Genomic DNA, 22,259 nt, shown 5'->3' with positions numbered 1-22,259 from the left:
ATCGGCTCCCTCCTTTCTCAGTGCCTGGAGTATATAGAGTACCTTGTTCCTGTAAGCAGCTTACTTTGGACAGACAGGCAGATCAGCAACCATCTGGTTGTTGATCGTTTACCTCCAAGGGCCAAATTAAGAATTATACATCAAGCCAAGGGCCGCAAAAAAAATCTCGAAATAAAGAGGAAAAGACTTTTTAATATTAACATTAGTCTATAAGTACAAAATACAACCATGTTACAAAAATACATAAAATATAAAGTATATATGGTTTACATATTAAAATAAAATTATACATATAATTTTTTTGAAGAAACTTGACAACGTTTTTCATTAACGAAATCTTCAAAATTTGGTTAAATTTGTTCAGCTGCAATTTTCAATATTGATTGCACATGCTGGTCTATTAATCTTGATATTTTCACAGTTATATTATTCTTTAAAGTTGAAAATAGTTGTTCACATAAATATGTGCTACCGATTATTGATAAAATAAACCTAATTGCACAACCGAACCCAAACGCTTTCTCTGTATATAGAAATTTAAAAACATTGGGGTATCGATCGACTGATAAATAATTATAGAACTTTGGAATTCCAACATCCATATATTTTTGTTTTAATACGGAATAACACTGAATTTCGATTAATTCCAATTGTAAATTGTCATCAACAGTTTTAACATCAATCGACAGAGGAGAAGTAAATAGGTGAAACTGATTTTCATAAAATCTAAAAATCTTCTTTCGAAATCATTTTCTAATAACTTCATTTGATTACTTCAATTTCGGTGATTTTTGTATTAATGATTGACAACATTCAAAATGGGATAAATTTTCTTTTTGAATTTGTTTTTGCCAAAGTTCTAATTTCTGTTTGAAAATGTTAATATTGTCAAATAACATGGTAACTACTTGGTGTTTGCCTTGTAGCTTAAGATAAATTAAGTTGACTAAGGTGACTTGTAATGTCAACTGAAAAAGCCAGGTCCTTCATCCATTGATCATTTTCTAATATTTCACAATCATAATTTTTCGATTCCAAAAAATGGTAATTTCACCCAGCAATTTGAAGAATCGCTTTAAAGCTTTATGACTGGAAAGCCATCTAATTTCTGTATAATAAGATAGATCGCTATATTCACTTTCTATATCTTCTAGAAAGTTGCTAAATTGGCGATGATTACGCCTACGTGCACGAATATAATTTACAATTTTACTGACATTTTTTAGGACGTGTTCAATATTTAAAACTTTGGAGAATAGTGTTTGCTGATGAATAATGCAATAAGAATGTTGAAAATTTTTATTACCTTGTTCTTTGCATTTTTCTTTTAAATTTGTAACAACTCCTTTTAACAACACTAGTCATGGCAGGAGCACCATCATTTGCAAGACAAACTAGCTTTTTTAACGGTAAATTGTATTCATTCAAAACTTCTATAAGGGCGTTAAAAATATCAACTCCAGTGGCTGTATCGTGCATAGGAATAATTTCTAGAAGTTCTTCGTTTACTTTTAAGTTCATATCACATCCACGAATAAAAACAGCGCTGGCTGAGCAATATCCTGTACATCTGTACTTTCGTCAATTGCAAGGGAATAGGTCTCAAATGTTGGAATTATTGGTTTGTTGATTCCTTAAGTTCCCAGCTATATCATCAATTCTGCTAGCAATGGTATTTCGAGATAAGCTTATATTTTTAAATTTCTTTAATTGATCAGGACAACACTTCAACTGCTTTAATAATACATTTCCATTCCCCTTCAGTGAATGGTTTTGACTTGCTTGCAATTAAATGTGATAAACAAATGACTGGGTTTTATTGTAGCTCTATTATCTTCAATACGTTTGGTAAATACACTCTGTTGATTTTGAAGTGTCAACTTTAATTTTGACAATTTATCTTCACAAAGTTTCGCAACATATTTGTCATAGTTTTCTTCATGATTTGTATCGTTATGCCTTTTAATGTTATATTCTTTGCAAACTGCAATAGCATTTCTACATATCAGGCATACATTTTTTTTTCCTTGAATACAAAAATATTGTAACTCCCATTTTTCTTGAAAACGACGATGTTCTTCTTCAATTAATCGTTTTTTACTCATACTAGTCGAAGGTTGACATTATTTTTATAAATTCTTTATTAATTATAAAGAAAACACTACACTTTCTTACGGTACTTGAAAGTTGCTAATGGCTGGCCTCCGAGTGCTGTAGTCAGTGGATGTAGCTGCATATGTAGACTTGCTCGTTAAAATTTGGTAAAATTCAATATTTATGCGGTAGTGTAACAAGATTTTTTGAAATGACAAATAGAACATTATTTCCCTTAGAAACTGCAGAGTAGTTTGGGGTATAAAATAATCTTAAGTGGAAATGTTAATTTTTTTAATATGTTTATTTAAATCTGTGTTGTCAAAAGTTAAATAACCATATTGGTTACAAAGTTTGATGGGCCGCATGTTACTTGTAGGCGGGCCGCGTGTTTGACATGCCTGGGTTAGAAGAATACAAGTCATACATCTGCAATCGTGATTATGGTCAATCTAGCCTTGCAGATCATGTTTTGGATACAACCCACAGGATCTCCTGGAAAAAAACCACAACGCTCCACCATAGTAAATTCAAAAAAGAAGGACTGTTTTTTTGAATCTGCATCTGTACTCAGGAACCAACCAAATTTAAACAAATACAGTTGCATAAATCTTCCCAAAATTTGGGAACGATTAATTATCAGAGATTCCTCTTTACATCCTAGGTCACCTGCAAATGCCCATAGAGGGCACCCTCCTAAATAGGACTTTAGTTTCACTCACATGTTTTTACTTATCATTGTATTGTATTTGTGTACGTTGTTACATAAAGTTATTTATAATCCCTGAAGATGCCTCAGTGACTGAAACGAAATATTGGAAGCATTAAAATTAGTTTTAATCCTTTCTCAGTGCTGATAATATTCCATTAAACCTCCAACATGAATTTTTCACAGCACTTAAGCCTCAACACACGAATATGAGAGAGTCCTTAGAAAAATTAGGGACCAGATGACATCAATGGCAGAATCATTAAAAATGAAGACATCAGGAAGGAATTTGACATTGTTTGCACTCAATAATGTGTCAGAGGGGATAATCTAAGGTGGTATGGTCATTTAAATAGAATGGGAGAGGAAAGATTAATAAAAACAGGTGATTTAAGCTAAGATGGAAAGAAAAAAAGACCCAAAGGAAGACCAAGGTCTAGATGGACTGATTCAGTCAGAAGTCTCTAGAAGAAGAAATTATATTAAATATGACAATAGACTAATTTTGAGAGAAATTACTGATAAGAGATAATGTAAAGTTAATCATGTAGTGATGTCATAATGGCCTGAACACCCCTTGAGGGTACATATCAACAAAGTGATGTTTGCCTCTGAAATCTACTTTCCCCCATTCATGTACCATTTCTTATCCAGGAGGTTGACTACCACCATGGGCATAACAACATGTGGTGAGGACTCTATCTCTTTCCCATATTGTCATAAGTATTCATGGCTGTAAATCCGTGTCTTCACGGGACTAGTTTTGACTGTTCTGAGGGAGACGAAAAACCCTCTACCTCCGTATGGGACCAGCTAACTCACCTTTAGTTCAAAGAGACCAAATAAAGGTTCCTCATGTCATGGACAAGAATTGAAACCAGGCAACCAAAGAGCTTTTTCTACTAACTGAGGTATGGAGGCTCAAAATCTACTTAGCTAATTCTTTTTTAAAAAATAAAAAAAAAAGAAATTTTTTACATACTTCTTTTCAATATTATATTCAATTTAATCCTGCTCAAATCTAAATGGTGATCACTTCCAATTTCAAATCCTCTCCATATTGTAAGATCACTGCATAAAATGAATTGTAAGAGATTCAATTCTTATTCTATTTTAGAATGAAATCCTGGAATGGAGGTAACACTGATCATGATTTTAATTCAGCACAAGTTCAGTTTACAATGTATTTCACCTTCTTACCTTGAGAATCCTCACATATGATGACATGTCAACAAAATGTCATTTAAAGCATGCTATGCTATGATAAAAGAAATTCACTATAACAACCTATTTCTGTGGTCTTCACAAGTTTGCTCCAGCAGAAGTCAACTGTAAGTGAAATATGGTTAATTTAGTTACCCAAATACATATTGTATATTTTATTATGTCTATAATCAAAGTTCCTAAAGAGCTCACTTTAGTAAGTAGGGGCACAGCAAGCCCGAGGTACCTGTTATATTATCTGTAGACTGTTCCCTACTCTTCTTTCACCCAGTATTTCTTCTTCTTCTTCTTCTTGCTCCTTTCCCCCCAATGCTATTAGAGAATTCGAGGGCTAGGGATGATTCTTTCCTGTTTTCCTATTTTTCCACCTCATGCAATGGGGGTCTACCTTCTCTCCCAGGTACCAGTCCCACCTTAATTATGGACACTGCAGGAATGGCAAGCCAGCTGCAGTACTTGTCTTTAAACTTCTACTAGTACAGCTACAAGAGATTTGAAAAATGCTACCGTGTACAGGACAATCGACACGCCTGCTCTAACACCACATAAGGCAGGTGAGAAATTTACACTGTGGTCTGCTAAAAATATTAACCATATTTCAACAATTAATGTTTGGACACTATTCATACCTGGAAAATTAAAAGTGATTGAGAAAGAACTGGAAAGATTTAAATGCAATGTAATCGGAACTGCTGAAACCCATTGGCCAGACGAAGGAATGTTAGTGCTAAAATGCAGCAGAATATATTATACAGGTAGAAAAGATCAACAACATAGAGAAGGAGTTGCATTAATTATTAAAAAGCATCTGATCACTACTCTCCTAAAAAATCAGACCAATATCTTCTAGAACAGTGGTTCCCAACCTTTTACCACTTGTGTATCCCTTTTAAACCCATTTCTATAAATTGTGCCCCTTGTTTTTAAAATAGCTGTTTTTAAATACTAACACCTTTGTTCAGTGCCTATCTTAATATAAAATAGTGGAAATGAGGTAATGAGTTGAGAAAGGAAAATTACTACACTAAAAGTTCCCAACCGGTGGTACACGTACCACCAGTTGGGAACCAATGTTCTAGAATAATAGCAGCTAGATTCAAAACAAAAGAGAAGAACATGTACCTAAAAATAATTCAAGTATATGCATCTGATCAATCACATGAAGAAGAATATCTAGAATTTTTTGAACATTGTCAAGATGAAATTAACACTACTAGGAAAATAGATGTCACCTTAATCGTGGGTGACTTCGATGCTAAAATTGTAACATTCACAGAGGATAAAAGAGATGTAATGGGAAAGTTTGGGATTGATTAAACCAGTGAATGAAGTGAAATACTATTACTACTAAGTTTTGCAAGTTAAATAACCTATTTATTGCTAATGCAATATTTTATCCCAGAAAAAAAATCAAATATACTTGGACCTCCCCAAATGGAGAAGTTAAAAATTGTATAGATTATATAATAATAAACAAAAAATGGAAATCCTCAATCAATAATGTAAAAACCTTAAATATGGACATGGACCATGAACTTTTAACAGCAAAATTAAAACTGAAATTTAAAATCACAAAATCAGCTCCACAACCTAAAAGAATAGATGTTCTAAAACTAAAATCAGAAAAAAGAATATATCAAACTTTTAGAAGAAAATCTCAATGACAATCAAAACAAAAAATATAGAAAAGTAATGGGAAGAAGGAAAAGAAAGTATTTTAAAATCAGCAACTGATGCCCTTAGTCTCAGTTGCTGAAGAAATGAAATTAAAAATCACAAAAGAAAACTCAACAGAAAACAGGAATACCTACAGTTTAATTAAAAAAGAAATAGATTTAAAATGTAAAAAACATAAAGAATACCTTTAAGAAAAAACCAATGTGAAGAAGCCAATAAAAATCATGATTTAAATGCTATTTTCAGAACAATAGAGGAAATAAAAAAAAATAAAACGTATGTTCCTAAAACAATCACGCTAATAGATCAAAATAGAAAAATTACAAGAAACGAAGATGAAATGAAGAAAATATGGTAAACTACTTCACTGTAAACTATGGAAACAATAACAAACCATTTACCAGAACCTAACTCAAGTACCACCAAAAATTCTTGATAAAGAAATACATAAAGCACTCAAAGAAATGAAAGATAAGAAAGCTACAGGTTTAAATAATATTCCAAAAGAATTATGGAAAAAAGGCAGAAAAAGAGTATAAATTACCTAAGAAAACCATTTAACAAAATAACTATTGAAGAAAAATTTCCTAAAGATTGGAAGATATCAAAAATTCCATTGCATAAAAAAGGTGACAAAAGATTATGTGCTAACTATCTCTCTACTTAATCATGCTTACAAGATTTTAATCCGTATTATACAAAACCAAATTAAATCTATATATATTAGTAATGTTGTCAGGGAAGCTCCAGAAGAATATACTGGCCTCTCAGTAAATGGAACCAACATCACCCATATCAAATATGAGGATGATATAGTCCTTCTTACTAACAATGAAGATCTGAAAACCATGATCAGCAAAACAAACCAAATTAGTAATAAATATTATATGAGTATAAATTTCATTGAAATTAAAATAATGACAATAGGGAAATAAAAGAAACCAGTTAACATTGATATTGATAATAAATATTACTGAAAATAAGAGCCAACAGGCTTCACTTCAGCAAAGTAAAATTATTCAAAATTAAGTGGATATTGAATACCACATTATTTCTTAGCCGAATAAGAAACTCAAAGATAGGAAATCTAATCTAAGAGTTTCATGCCGAATACAGAAAACTATATAAAGTTCGGCAAAATCAAGCGTAAGCCAACACCTGGTAGTGCAATGCTCGGGCAAATACTAAGAACAGTGATCGGATCTTGCTCCACCTTTACTACGAGTCGCCCTAGCATTGCACTACCAGGTGTTGGCTTATGCTTGGTCTTGCCGAACTTTATATAGTTTTCTGTATTCGGCATGAAACTCTTAGATTAGATTTCCTATCTTTGAGTTTCTTATTCGGCTAAGAAATAATGTGGTATTCAATATCCACTTAATTTTGAATAATAAATATACTGAAAAAGTAACTCAGTTTAACTATTTGGGATCACTTATCACTGCAGATCTAAATTATTTGAAAACAATAAATCATAGAATAGTTTTTAGGTTGGTCTGTAATAGTAATGCTAAATAAAATTTTTGGAATAGTAATAAAATAAGTAAACAGAAACTAAAAATATACAACTCAATGGTTTTGCCAGTTGGATAACAAAGAAAAAAGAAGAAATAAAATTGTAAGCATTTAAATCCAAATACTTACGAAAAATAAACCAAACTAAATGAACTAAGTAAAAGACCAATCAAATAGTGAGGAATGAACTAATATTAGATGAACTAAATAAAAAAAAAAAGATTAAAATGGTCTGAGCATGTAAACAGAATGAATCAGAGCTTATCTTACATTATCCTACAGGGATGAAAATCCACCAGACGGACAAGAGAGAGAGAGACCAAGGATAAGCTGGATCAGTAATATTAAGATCAACAGCCTTCAAGAAATATTTTATCAAGAGAAGAGTGGAGAAGATGGACTTATGAAGTACTCAACCCTTCTTGATGGAACAGAATCAAATCATCATCAATAAGCAAAGTTGAGAACAGATGAAACAAACACTATTTCATATATTTAGAGATTACTAACAAGACAAAATTTTTTGCTTTCGCAAATACCTTCTCTCGCACCAATTTTGAAAGTTGATTTGTCTCATGATAAAAGCTTATTAAAGATCTTGAAGAATATAACTACCTCATTAAGGGAGGGACACTTCAGCAATCCCATGAATATACATATTTAACTCTTTACAGGCAGTGATGACAGCACAGTGGTAAAAAATACTGACCAGGCATGCAGTCAAGAATACATATCTATACTTGAAGTAAAAAAAAGCCATCAAAAGCCTGAAATGTGGAAAGGCAGCAAGATTAGATGATATTCGACCAGAAATGCTCATGCATGGAGGTATAAAAGTCTTACAGTGGCTGCACTGCATAGTTCAGAAAGCCTGGACAGAAGGAAATAAAGCTGAATGTGAGAATTACAGAGGCATTTCATTACTGAGTGTTCCTGGTAAGATATATGCAAGTATACTTGAGAAATGGTTCAGAAGGATTGTGGAAGAGAAGCTTGGTGAAGAACAAGATATAACAAACGACAAGAGAGAAGCTATTCAAAACGCTACAGTTATGGTGTTAATGGGGCATTATATCAAGTAATACTTAGTCTTTATTTGAGTTGTAAGTCAGCAGTTAGAATTGAAGGAAGTACAGGAAGATGGTTTAATGTTAAATCTGGTGCGAGACAAGGATGTACATTATCCCCTCTCTTATTCATTATCTATATGGATTCACATTATGAAGGAAAGTGGTATTAAACCTGATATCAAAATTGGAGTTAATCTCAGCTCTTTGCTTTATGCAGATGATGTTATTCTTCTAAATAAATCTGCTACAAGTCTGCAAAATTCCCTGACTAAATTGAATAAATGTTGTAATAGATATGGTATGAAGGTCAGCATTACAAAGAGAAAGACAATGAAAATAGGCAGAAACATTGAAAATATCAACTGCATTGTGAATGGAGAACTTATAGAACAAGTAAAACATTTCAGCTACTTAGGCATGATTTTGAGTGAAGATGGTAAATTCAATATATGGAAATAGAAAACAGAATCAACAAAGCTGGTATGGTATGGTAGGAAGTCAACTGAATAAATTTATATGGAATAAGAGAGAGAAATTAGCCAAAACACTAAATTAGCTGTATAAAAGACAGTGTTCAAACCTTTTTTAACTTATGGATCTGAGAGCAGGGTTAGAAGTAAAACACTTGACCAAAGACTAGAGACTGCATATATGAGAGTCCTGAGAAAGATTAGGGGCATGAGCAGATGGCATCAATGGCAATATTATATTAAAAATGAGGATATTAGGAAAGAACTTGACATTGTCAGCATCCAAGAATGCGTTAGCAGAGCTAATCTCAGGTGGTATGGTCACCTAAGCAGAATTTAAAAGGAAAGATTAGAAAAACAAGTGTTGTCTGCCAGGTTGGCAGGAAAAAACCCAGAGGAAGACCAAGATATAGGTGGATTGAAACAGTAAAAAGCCTTAGAAGAGAGAAATATAAGACCTGATAATATTGGAGTCTTGACAGATAACAGACTGATTTGGAGGAAAATTGTAGATAGGAAGTTAGTAATGATGTAAATTTTTCATGTAGTACTATCATATATCTGTATGCCCCCCTGAGGGTATATATCAGGAATTTGATGATGATGATAACTCTTTACAGCAGAGCATTATTAAGCAGAGTAATTAACATAGTGAAAAGATTATTGAATTTTAACACTGATACAATAAAAGTTAAAGATTCAAAGCAAAGCTAGATTCAAAACTAAAAATTGAGCTAAAAAATATAAAGCAACAAAGCATGGTAAATGTTACACAGCTAGTAATTTCTGACTAATTCAAAATTTCTTTCATTTTATGATAAAAGTAATGCAAATCACCTGCATTGCATTGGCATTAATTCCAATCGAAATTGGACCATTCTTGACTAACCATGCAGCCATTTCTGAAATCAGATGAAATAACTGGTGAGAATATATTCTAAGATGTAGTTTTGTTTATTATTACAAAAAAAAAAAAATTTTCATATTAAAACCACACATTAGGTTCAAGATCCAAAATTCTTATCTTTCTCGGAGCATTTTACAGTAATATGTTAGTACCAATTACCATCATTACATATTATATCTGTCAGTACTTATAGCATCTGTTATAAATATATCGGAAATTTTGTTTTTCATTATTAGCAATACTCCCCAAAGAAGACTGTAAAATGATACAACTAGCATTCTGGATAAACTAAGGAACAGAAAATCCAAAAACATTATTATAGAGAACAAACATGATTTATTATTTTTTTCTATAAGCCACTTCAAGGCTTCGTATGAGAAAGGTGGTTGTCTTACTGAGAGACATTCACAAATACAGTTGACCCTTGAACAACACAAGTTCACTTATATGTGGATTTTTTTTTCAATAAATATATTGGAATTCTTTTTGAAGATTTGCAACAACTTGAAAAACCTTGCAGAAGAAAAAGTATAGCCTAGAAATATCGAAAAAAATGAAGAAAAAGTTAAGTATATCACGAATGCATAAATATATATATATGTAGATACTAGTCTATTTTATAATTTACTACCATAAATATACACAAATCTATTATAAAAAGTTAAAATTTATCAAAACTTTTTTGCGGGATGGGATGCCACCCCTAACCACTGCGTTGTTCAAGGATCAACTGTATACATACTGAGGACATCTCACAGCCTATAGGTTAGAGCACTATTATAAACATAGCCTTGTAATGAACAGTACCTTTTTAATTAATCAGCTAGCATAGCTGTGTTGGCATCTAATAAATATTTCTGTTCTCCTAAAACTACAGGATTAACTTCCATATTTACGGGGTGGTTCCATAAATTTCTGGTCTGACTAAATGTCACTTTTCAACATAATCTCCCTTTATTTCAACACACTTTTCACATCTTTGAATTAACATAATTAACATATCTATGCCCATGAAAAATTAGTGTGCACTTTTGTCTGCTAAATAAAATAACTTCTTTCATCTTACTGTCATCTGCAAGTTTTCTTCCTTGAAGGTCTTTCTTCAGTTTTGAAAAGTAGTAGTAGTTACTGATTGCTAGACCTGGGCTGTACAGTGGGTGTTCAATCTCCTGGAAGCCACAGTCCTTCACTGTAGTCTTCACAACACTAGTCGTATGGACTGGAGCATTGTCATGAAACAGGCGAACACCATGACTTAGCATTCAGTCTCTTCTCCTTTATGGAATCACCCAGTTTTGTGCAGGAGTGAAGTGTAATATTTTGCATTTACGGTGGTATTCCTTTCCTTGAAGTCAACCAAGAGAATTCCCCTGGCAATCCCAAAAGATTGTTGCCATGATATTCTTGGTGGACTGAGTGACCCTGGTTTTTCTCAGCCATGCTTTGCCTGGTTTGCCCCACTCCATGGATCTCTTTTGGAAAGAGGATCATAATAAAGGACCGTGGAGTAGTGCAAACCAGGCAAGGCATGGCCGAGAAAAGCCAAGAATGCTTACGAAAAAGGAGATCCAATATCACCTAAATTATTTTCTGCAGCATTATGATTCTTTAGGAAGACATCATGCGGATCAAACGTAAGTTGTAATTAACATCAACGGAAAATGTAAATGTCATAAGTCAATTACGCTTTTGGAGATCACATCATTCTGTTTGAAAAAAAAAATGTTCAGAAAATGCTGAATGACCTTGCCTTGACAGAGATAACAACAAGGAAAAAAAGTTTAAGATTAATATAATGAACTAAAATTAACAGATAATCCTACTAAAATTATGAATGACTGTATATTTACCTCAGAAAACTAGGAACAAACACAAAGGAAACAAAGCATTTTTCACTACATAAGAATTATCTATTTAGATCTAACAGATTAAACAGCTTTCTTTAACATGCACATTATTCCAGTTTTTAGCTACTGAAGCAAGACAAAGGAAATGGTTAAAAAATAGGTGCATGTGGCCCAAGGGCCTTGGGAGAAGAATGCTCCACATAACAAAAGGGACAGAATTAAAAATAATATAATTAGAGAGAGAGATGACCAAGGTAAAGGATATTGTGAAGTACTATAAAGCATGTAAATAGAGATGGGTTGGCCATATTAGCAGATGAACAAAATTAAGCACCAAGTAGATACAAAGAGAAGGCAAAGTCCCCAAAGAGGAATGATCTAAATAGGCTTGACATAAGATGGTGGACATTAGCTAAGGAGAAAAACAACTGGGAAGTTATAGTGGAGACCTATATTCAGAAGTAGATGGAAAGAGACTGAAGAACCAAAAAAAAAAAAAAAAAAAAAAAAAAAAAAAAAAAAAAAAAAAAAAAGGTAAGAAGTCCCTGAATTTGGCAACTCCCAAATCATGTGAATGAATGCATACTAAAAATCTGTTCTTAAACACACTAAATTTCTGGCTATTAAAGGTTTTTTTTTTTTTTTTTTTTTTTTTTTTTTCAGTGGAGAACCCTAGGAAACACAATCCATAAGGAATCAAACTAGGTGCAAACAGATTTGTTATGGAAATTGTTTCCAGAACAAATGCAAGTTATTTTTTGCAACACTGACAAAAAATATATTCTAGCTCAAAATTTCCTTGCTTCACACTTTGTTACATTAATATACTATCATTATCATTTACTAAACTGTAATAATCCATCTGACCTCTTTATAGTTATTTCTGAAACTTGTCTACAGTCTAATTACCCCAACGAGTGGGATCAACTTCCGTGGAGACCTCAATGTTTATAACTCAAGCAACAGGCTTCCCTTCCCCAATTCAACTGATTAAAATAGAACAAATGCCAAAGTATTTGCTGGTAATAGGGTCTATTTACTTATCAAAATATCAGATAATTCTCACCCCCCTTCTAACACCCTGGACTTTTTTCTGAACCAGCTCTCTTTCCAAATATATTGCAGACAGAAGCTCTTCCCTTGGCAACTCAGATATGACCTTGTGTGCATTGCTTTTCTATGGAATTTCCTTACATCAGCCAATCCTCAGTTTCATACCCTTTGACACCAATGGTATCAACTTGGATTTCCAATTCAGACAGCTACCAAAACAAAACAAAAAAAAACAGCTTGGATAATAAAGTCTCTTGCTGATGGTATCTCTGCAAATTGTGCTTAAAATCTGCACTCAAAATGAACACTTATCCTACAGCATCTGTAAAAGGTGTCATACTTGTCAGCCATGAAAGAAAACCTATATTCTGTCCACATTTAAAGAGAGAGAGAGAGAGAGAGAGAAAGAAATTTACCATCAAAGTATCATTCCACTACTTTCACTTCAGTTCTCTCAAAACAATGAAGAAGTTGATCAACAGCAACTTTTTAACTAGAGACCTATCAATTAATCATAATCACCAATGTGAATGTTAACACTTCTGCTCCAGAGTAGATCCATAGAATGAATTGGAGAAACTTGAGTGGTTACTCTTAACATTTCCAGGACATCTGATCAGGTTTGGCATATACAGGGTGTTCGGGATAAATTTGACATATTTATAATTAATTATATTTTTCCGTAAGTTACATGTATTAACACACACTTCTCTTCATTTAAAAGTTTGGACCCTTCTTCATTCATATACAAGATGTCAGAAAGGATGGATAGCTGGAACCCACCTGAATCATGGAAGAGAATAACTTGTATCATGATGATTCGTGCCCGCCATCAAAATAAGGATATTACGACTGCTGCCCAATGCTCCCTGAATACAGTAAAAACAATCAGGCATGAACTAGAGACTTGCAATGGTGACTACGAGGATGTAGCAAGAAGAAAGATCCCTAGCAGACGATCTGATTGCCTTCGTACAGCAGAATTCCTCGCAAATCTGCAGGAACAGGTGTTGAAGAACCCTGGCATTGGAATTCGGGCTTTGTTCGTGGAGTTGCTAACTGTAGTCAAGCCCTGGATAACAAGGGTAGCCAATGGTAGGCCGTATGTATGGCAGCAGGATTCGGCCCCTTGCCACACCTCTGGGAAAAGTCAAAAATGGTTGTCTGAAAATTTCTACGACTTCACCAGTCCAAATGTTTGGCCTCCAAACTCCCCAGACCTTAACCCCATGGATTATTTTGTATGGGGCGCAGCTGAAAAAGACACCAATCGCACTTCCAGTAATACAAAAGCCCAGTTAATGGATAAAATTAAAACAGTTTTTGCGGCCCTTCCCAGGGAGACTGTAGCATCAGCTTGTTCGAGGTTCCGAAGCAGAATTGAAGCTGTGATCGATGCTAATGGTGGTTATTTTGAGTAAATCTTGTTGATAGTATTGTAATTAACTCTGCCTGTAATGTTGTTTTGTCAATTCATTAAATTTAATAGATACAAAGAAGATTTTCTTTTTCCTTACGAAACTGTCAAATTTATCCCGACCACCCTGTAAATCCTTCTAATAAAAGCAACTATTTTGGTCTACCTTCTGCCCACTGCAACTGGTCTCTGGTTTCCTCTGTTTGCTCACTATGCTGTGAAGATGGTGCCCATTCTTCAATTTTCACACATATGGTGGAGAATCAAGGATATGCACTTTCACCACACACACACTCTACCTCCTATAACATTAGTGATCTTCTCTTGCCATTCTCAAATCCTATCAACAGTTCTGAATATGACGATATGCTACAATCCTCTTTTTATTTGACAAATCATGTAACGTTCAAATGATCCAAGATTTTCTATAACAATGATCTTGCTTTTCTCTAATAAGGCAAGAACAATCTGCTGAACTTCAATGCTACCAAAACACAGGCCCATTATCTTATGTTACTCTTAAGAACAATCTCATTTCACTTCCCATTATTGTTGATATACCCATATCTCAGGTCAAAAATCAGATTTCGCTTCTTGGGCAGACTTATTCTGGCAGAAGCATATCTGGTGTGGATCTGATAATAGCATCAGAAGATGTATCCATAACCAAGATAGACACTCTGCCTCCAATTGGAGAGAGTGACCATTGTGTCATGTTCTAGAAGTTGGCAAATACTTGGAGTTCTCTGTCAAGAAGGGGTTTAATTATAAGGCTGGTAATTATAAGAGACTCAGTTATCTTGGAACAGTGCCATGGCTTGAGAAGCTACAAGGAAAGAATATCAGTAGTGCATGGCAAGTGGTCAGATATTGCTTGAGGATAGCAGTATCAGACTGCATACCCAGGGTCAGAAGGATAAACCTAGTTAGAATTAAGTGGATGAGTAGGGATATAAAGAAAGAGCTAGAAATATAAAGAAAAATGTTATCAGCATACTCTTGAGCAGTACAAAGTGCAAGCAAGAAAGGTGACTAGTGGTCAGGAAGGACAAATCAGACTATGAGAGAGAATGAGCCAAACAGGCCAAACGCAGAAGAGTTTTTCTGCATTTGGCTACAATGATCATGGTAAGAAGGTGACTGAACCAAAAGAAATAGTCGAGTTGCTGAGTGATAATTTTGCAAAGGTATATCATCCAGGTGGTGATTTTTACAGTTGCTGATGTTACAGAGATGCGTATCAACATTGAGGTAGATGAACAGGTGTTCAGCATATTAAAAAATATATGAATTTGAACACAGCAGTGGGATTGGATGGCATATCAGCCCATTTACTATGTGAATATGCAAGAGAATTGGCATTTGCCTCTGACAAAGTTGTTCAATCTAAGTTTCATCTCTGGCAGGGTTCCAAGGGAGTGGAAAGAGGGTAAGATAGTAGCACTGCAGTCCATGCGATTAGCCTAGATGCACAAACATATGCCTGGGAAAGGAGTGTCCTAGGTTCGATTCCCGTCAATGACGCGAGGAGCTTAAGGATCTTCCTCAGCCATAGCCAAGTTAGCTGGTCTTGGGCATGGACAGCAGGGTTTTTTTCCCCCAGTTTATCTAGGATTTTTCATCCTACAAGCAGGCAAAATAGTCCAGTGAACACACATGGATTACAGTCAGGAATACTGACCCAGCCATAGATCTGATTCGTCAGCTATGCCGGTTCTGGAGCCCGGATAAAATTTGGGGGGAACTGAGATGGTGCCATACCTCCCCGTAAAGGGGACTCACAGCCGTGTATCATCATATGATTATTATTAGTAGTACCATTGCATAAAGGCCCCAAGACAGAGGTAAACTACAGGCCAATTAATATATTGCGAGTAGTTGTTAAACTATTGAAAAAGTTGGTGACAGATAAAATACAACAGTGGATGGATAGGGATGCAATACTGCTCAACTCTGCCAAGGCATTTGACAAAATATCATATGGAAGACTATTACAAAAATTGGAGAAGATGGGAATGGATATGAGGCTAGTAGCATAGATAGGGGGATGGCTGATGGACAGACACCAGAGAGTATATAGTGACTAGTAGGGGTTCAGTACTAGGGCCGCTATTCTTAAATTTCTATATCAATGACATAAGGAAAGATTTAAGAGTCACTTGTTTGCTGATGATGCAAAATTGAGGAGAGTATTAGTTGGTAGGTGCTGCAGGATGATTTAAATGAATTGGCATTGTGGGTAAAAAAGGATAATGATTGTCAATTTAATGTTGAAAAATGTAAGGTTATGCATTTTGGGGTTGAAAAGTTGTATATGATGTATCATATTGATGGTATTGGTTTTTGCAGGAAATTGATGAGACTAGGGGCTTAGGGATAATGGTGGACAAAGAGTTGAAGTTCAGAAAGCATATTGTAAAAGTTGGTAAAATAGCTCAATGAATTACTTGGATGCTGAAAAAGATGCTAACAAGTAAAGATAAGGAAGTTATTATTTCTCTTTATAAGACTATGATTCAGCCACATTTTGACTACTGCACACAGATTTGGTCACTTGGGTTTCTTGGGGACCAGGAAGTGATCAAAAAGATTCGGGGATGAGTGACCAAGATAGTGACAAGTCTGATGGTGAATACTCCCTACAAGGATAGGTTAAAGGTTTGTAGGTTACAAAGTTTAGTTGAAGTGCAGAAAAGAGGGGACATGATATAAAGGGGTTTTATAAAATTGATGCAAGTGAAGTTTTGCAACATATGACAAATAATGCAGAGAACTAAGGGCCATCCATGGAAGTTGTGTAAGAGTGTAGTTAGTACAGGTGTGTGGACCAAATCTTTTGCATGGAGAATGGAATGGATTGCCAGAATTGGTTACGAGTTCTCTGACGGTGAATGGATTCAAGGAGAGGTATGATAGGATTTATGTGTATGATTTGGGTCTCACATGATGAGTCTCCATACTCCATGGAGATGCCATAAATAATAATAATGATAAATTGTTACATTAGCTAAAAGTAATATCATTTAGCTAAAATCTTCATAATAAATTAAATATGTAGACTTTACCCATTAAAATCAAGCATTTAGATCAAATAAATAAAAAAAATCAGGTTTTTTATGTTATGAAAATATTTATGAATCTTTCAAACACAAAATGAGTAATTTATAATAATTAATTTACAGTATTGCATTAATGAGTCTCTGTCCAATAAAGAAGTTGGCCTGTTCTGACCAACTTTGCCAATCACTTTTCCCTTCCCCTTGAGCTGACAAATGTTCACCACTTATCCCCCCCCTCTCTCTCTTTCTTTGCAATTGGAGGTGACCAATTATAAAGTTGAATGACTGCTGAAGTTTTTGAATTATTTTTGATTTTAATAACAATCACTTATGTATATTTAGTTTATTATGAAGATTTCAGGTAAGTGACATTAAGTTAAACTAACATAACATTTCAAAATTTAAACATTAATTCTGCATTTTCATTTTTGTAATTTCATGTTCCACTAGCTTTTCTTATGTCTTCCATTGTTTGTATTTGTTCTCTTTTTTATGTTCTTTCTTAATGTTTGGTTCCTAACAATCTTTGTGTTCTACTGTCAAATGTGCAATACCTCTCCATTTCCTTTATTCTATTTCATGCTGTTTCTTCTGGGTCATGGGAATGCACAATGGTGTTTTATTTTTAATTGACTTATAGCAAACCTTGTGCTATAACAACTATTTCTTTGGTTCCTAGTTAGTTACTACATCAAGTCTACTCCATTAGAGACATAATTACTGGTTGATTCCATATGCTAAATGGAATCAACCAGTAACTCAACTAATGATGTATAGTAGGCACAGGTTATACACAGGTGGCAGATTACTTTCTAGAGGCAAACATGACATTAAGCAAAACTTAGGACATAGCCAACTTCATACATGAACTATAGTGGCCAGACAGATCAGTTCCCTCTATTCATTATGTGTCGATGACTGATGGTTTACTTTCTTCAGATTTTCCTGGAACACTATAGCAATGTATTCCAGGACTCCATACTTTCATCATACTCTCTCCTATACATTAACAAACTTCTCTTGCTAACCTAAAATCCCATCAAATCTTGGATGTGATATGCTCCAGTCCTCTTATTCATTTGACAAACCTGGTAGTGCCTGAATGATCCAAGCTTCAAGATTTTCCATAACAAACAGTAAAAGTATCTCAGAAAATGATTTCCACATAGGATGGCTACATGGAACACTAAATGGAAATTTAGTGTTCCATTTAGTTCCACACTAAATGGAAATACTAAGAATAGTGTGATTAACAGAAAACATCAAGTTGGTGTTAAGCAACATAAGAAGCAGACTAAGGATTGATAGGACTGTATAATCATTTGAGCAGTTTAGAATATCTTATGACTGTGGTACAAGTACAAAAAAGGTCTGTGAGGATGTGTATACCCAAATGTCCTGTGCATCACACACACTGTTCTGAATGGGATATAACAGTAGACAACTATTTGAAGGTACCAAGTATTCAACAAAAACAATAAGCTATGACAAAGTGGGTAAAAAATCAACACCAAACATCAAAACTAGTGAATTCTCGTTCCTATTATTTCATGTGTATGGTAACATCAAGATACAGCATTTGGTCATAACAATGCAAAGCAGTGAGGTTATGCTCTCTTTACAGAACTTTACAGAAGCAGGGCCAAATGATGCCACCTACTTGAATATCATCTGAACAAAGGATATCCCATCATCTTGGTTATTAATCCTACATGTAAGAGACACTTCCAAAAGGATAAAGTGTCATATCACAGGAGAGCAGTATCCCTATTCCCATCAAACATCTTGGATATAGTCAAATGAAATGTTCTTGACAGGACCCACAATCAGAAATTGTGATAGAACAGGAATATATGGAGTATTTCATATAACAGCCTTAGTGCTCCAGAGCACTAAGGCTGTTCTTAACAGTTGCAGAAATCCAACATACTATTTGACGGGCATATTATATTATTTCAAATGATAAACTATTTATAAACTGACAAAAGAAATCAAATCAAATTTGTCTTAGTAAGTAATACATATACAGCTGAATAAATAATAAAATCATCCTTAAACATACATACCAGTTTCATTCTGAGAAATAGCCAACGAACTATTTATGTATACTTTGGTTTCAGATTTAACAAACTTGCATTTTTCATCTTCTCCATCATATGGATATTCAGTTTCTGTTTCAAGACCACCTAAAAAATGAATATACTCGATAATTATCATATGTATAGTAATATCGGCAAGAAGGAAAAAAAAAACTACAGCAATACAGAACTCACCTACCTAAACGAATTATTTCTTTATAAGCATTACTAGGCAGTCCCCCATCACATCCCTCATCTACTTTATCACAATCAACCAGTTCTGTTAAAATAGATAAACATAATTTCATTTACACAATAAATGGAGTGTGCATTAACATGTTTATTTTTGAGTTCAAATCAGGCATCTGAAGAAAAGTGCTCTTGCTCATGAATTTTAGTAATTCTTACTGCAAATATTTGCAAGGAGCAAAGTAATATTTTCTTATAATAAAAGCTTTTACTACAGTTGCTACAATTTTTTTTTTATAGACCCACAATCAGAAAATGTAATAGAACAGGAATATATGGAGTATTTCATATAACAGTCTTAGTGCCCCAGCACACTAAGGCTGTTCTTAACAGTTGCGGAAGTCCAACATACCATTTGACGGACATATTATATTATTTCAAATGATAAACTATTTATAAACTGACAAAAGAAATCAAATGAAATTTGTCTTAGTAAGCAATACATATGCAGCTGAATAAGAGAGTTCAATAAATAATAAAATCATCCTTAAACATACCAGTTTCATTCTGAGAAATAGCCAAGGAACTATTTATGTATACTTTTATAGAATAGCAATGATGCTGTGGCCAGGACTTTAATTTTTTTTTTTTTTTTTTTTTAAACAGACTGTTACAGAATGTGAATTCACTATAATGGTGTCTACTATAGAGTGACTTGACAGTATAACATATAATATGTAAATTTTACAGCTATTTATTTAATGGGTAAAAGATAAATAAGTAATTATATTTCCAATAAATGCAGACTAATTAGTCAATTTATTAGAGATACTCAACTAAAGCATACTGAAAAAATCAGGGCTCCAGAAAACCACTTGCCACAGGAGAGTTAATAGAGACAAGGGGTGAGTAAATTTTCAGTCATATTCTAAAAGCATTCAAAATATATTAATTTTTTCTTGGCTGCCAACAAATTCATTAAAGAAGTTTTATTTCCAGAAAGTTGGAAATAAAACTTCTGAATCTGAAATCCTTAATTCAAATATTACAGCAGTCTCTTTTAAAGAATCGTCAAAACATCTCCTTTAAGGTTAAGAACTTTATTTTTCTTTCTATACGACTGTTTTTTTGTTTTTTTTTTTGTAGTAATTAAAAACTCAACATGCTGTATCCACTCCCCCACCACCACAAACAGTTGTTCTCTTGTCATTGTTGTAACATAACAATTTATAACTTTTAAATTGTTGCTTTCTATATGAAAGACTTCATAAATATCTGCTTTTAAGTTCCAAAAATCTAATTTCTCTCACAGCAATATCATAGGGTTCTTTTCACTCCACACATACTCAACTACTCAGCATACTTCCAGTTTTCATTTCCATCATGAAAGGATAAAAATTAGCTGCCAGTGTGTTGTTGTTATAGAGCTTTACTTAAAAAAACAGTAAATCTCATACACCTCAAGCAAAACAGGTTTTCATATCATGAATACATTTAAATTAAATTACAGTGATCATTTCCAATAAATGAATTTTAGAATCAAATCCATGCAATCAATCAATTTCATTTTAATGTTAACCTTACACATATATACAGTATATATAATAGACAATCTATTCTTTAAAAAAAACAAAAAAAATTAAAAATTTTACTTTTCTTACAATAATTTCATGAACAAAATAACTAGAAATTATAAACACAAAAATTAAAATTGGTATAATCTAATTAAATAATGCAGTACATATATATCTTATCCTTCCAACGCCTTTACTCATTAAGTAAGTGCACAGTTGTAATATAGTATTATCCTAAGTTTATTTTCACAGCTCACAATATGAATTAGCTTAGTGTAAATAAATGCGAAAATTTTACGTAATGAAAAAGGTTTTTTTAATCCTGTCATTTAAAGAATACAATTATCATAAAAAGATTGGATCATGTAACTGAGTGCATCATGAAAAGCGAGTCAAGCTCCACATCAAGTGCTACCTACTTTCTTGTTTTCATAAATTTTATTATGTCTTCCCTGTTAAATTATTGTTCATGGATAATTTATATAAATTCACCCTTCATTACAAACAATAAACAAAAGATCCAAATTGAGCTGTGTTGTGGCATACATTTTATATTCACCTTAAAGGAAAGCATATTTCTGTATAATTATGTGTAATGTATAATGAGAATTAAAGAATATATTACTCTGTGTTGTCAATATAACATTTAGGTTTTTTTTTTTATTCTTTAACATCACTTATTAACAAAATTTATATAAAGTAGACCAATACCTTGGGCAAGTAAAATTTTTTTGTAACTAGTAGATTTAAATTTTATTTCTGGAGCAATGTACTTCAGAAAAACCATGAAAAGATAAAGCATAAACTCCATGAGGTTCTTGAAACATTACAGAAATCATCATGTTCCCCCATTCCCTTCAGTTCAGGCCTCCAATAAGCAAAGTAGTTCCACACAAGGCAATGAATTCATTTACCACCTTAGAACATTCACAAATATCCATGCTCAGTAGGATTTTAACCTACAGCTTAATGGGTGGAGAACATTTGGACTCCTGAAAATACTAAAAAAAAACTTAAGCCTATTATTTCTCACCCCCTCCCTTGCTGTTTTTACCAATATTACCTTGAATGATACCCAATAATTTTTTTTTTGTTTTTTTGCCATCCATAATAGTTACTTTTCTTGGAAGACAAAAATTTACAAACAGATGGTACCAGTACAGGTCTCCCCCCCCCCCCACACACACACACCCACACTGCTAATTTTTCCATAAGGAAAATTTTGAAAAGCATGCCTTGACTCACCTCCTCTTAAGCCTTCTATCTTACTAAGACAGATAGATGATTTGTTCTATTTGGCCTAGATATGTTACGCTTTCTTCCTTCACCTCATAAGAGTCAGAATCCAGGAATCAACCTTTACTATGGAAAAGTCC

General features: G+C 33.5%; 1 protein-coding gene across 1 annotated transcript in view; it reads right to left on the bottom strand.

Moving 5' to 3' along the window:
* Window positions 1-22,259, bottom strand: part of LOC150101689 (cathepsin L-like) — a 118,618-nt gene that overhangs the window by 21,728 nt on the left and 74,631 nt on the right. The window contains exons 8-10 of the mRNA XM_090400126.1: window positions 19,320-19,400; window positions 19,109-19,228; window positions 9,597-9,661 (exon numbers count right to left, since the gene is read on the bottom strand). Of these exons, the coding sequence (XP_090256252.1) occupies window positions 9,597-9,661; window positions 19,109-19,228; window positions 19,320-19,400 (266 nt within the window). The remainder of the gene's footprint in view (window positions 1-9,596; window positions 9,662-19,108; window positions 19,229-19,319; window positions 19,401-22,259) is intronic.

The sequence above is a fragment of the Typopeltis vanoorti genome, chromosome 11, assembly GCF_054136105.1.
Source record: "Typopeltis vanoorti isolate ZY-2024b chromosome 11, IOZ_Tvanoo_1.0, whole genome shotgun sequence".
Classification (NCBI taxonomy): Eukaryota; Metazoa; Arthropoda; class Arachnida; order Uropygi; family Thelyphonidae; genus Typopeltis; species Typopeltis vanoorti.
The sequence above is the reverse complement of the archived record's forward strand: the minus strand, read 5'-3'. Positions and strand labels throughout refer to the sequence as shown.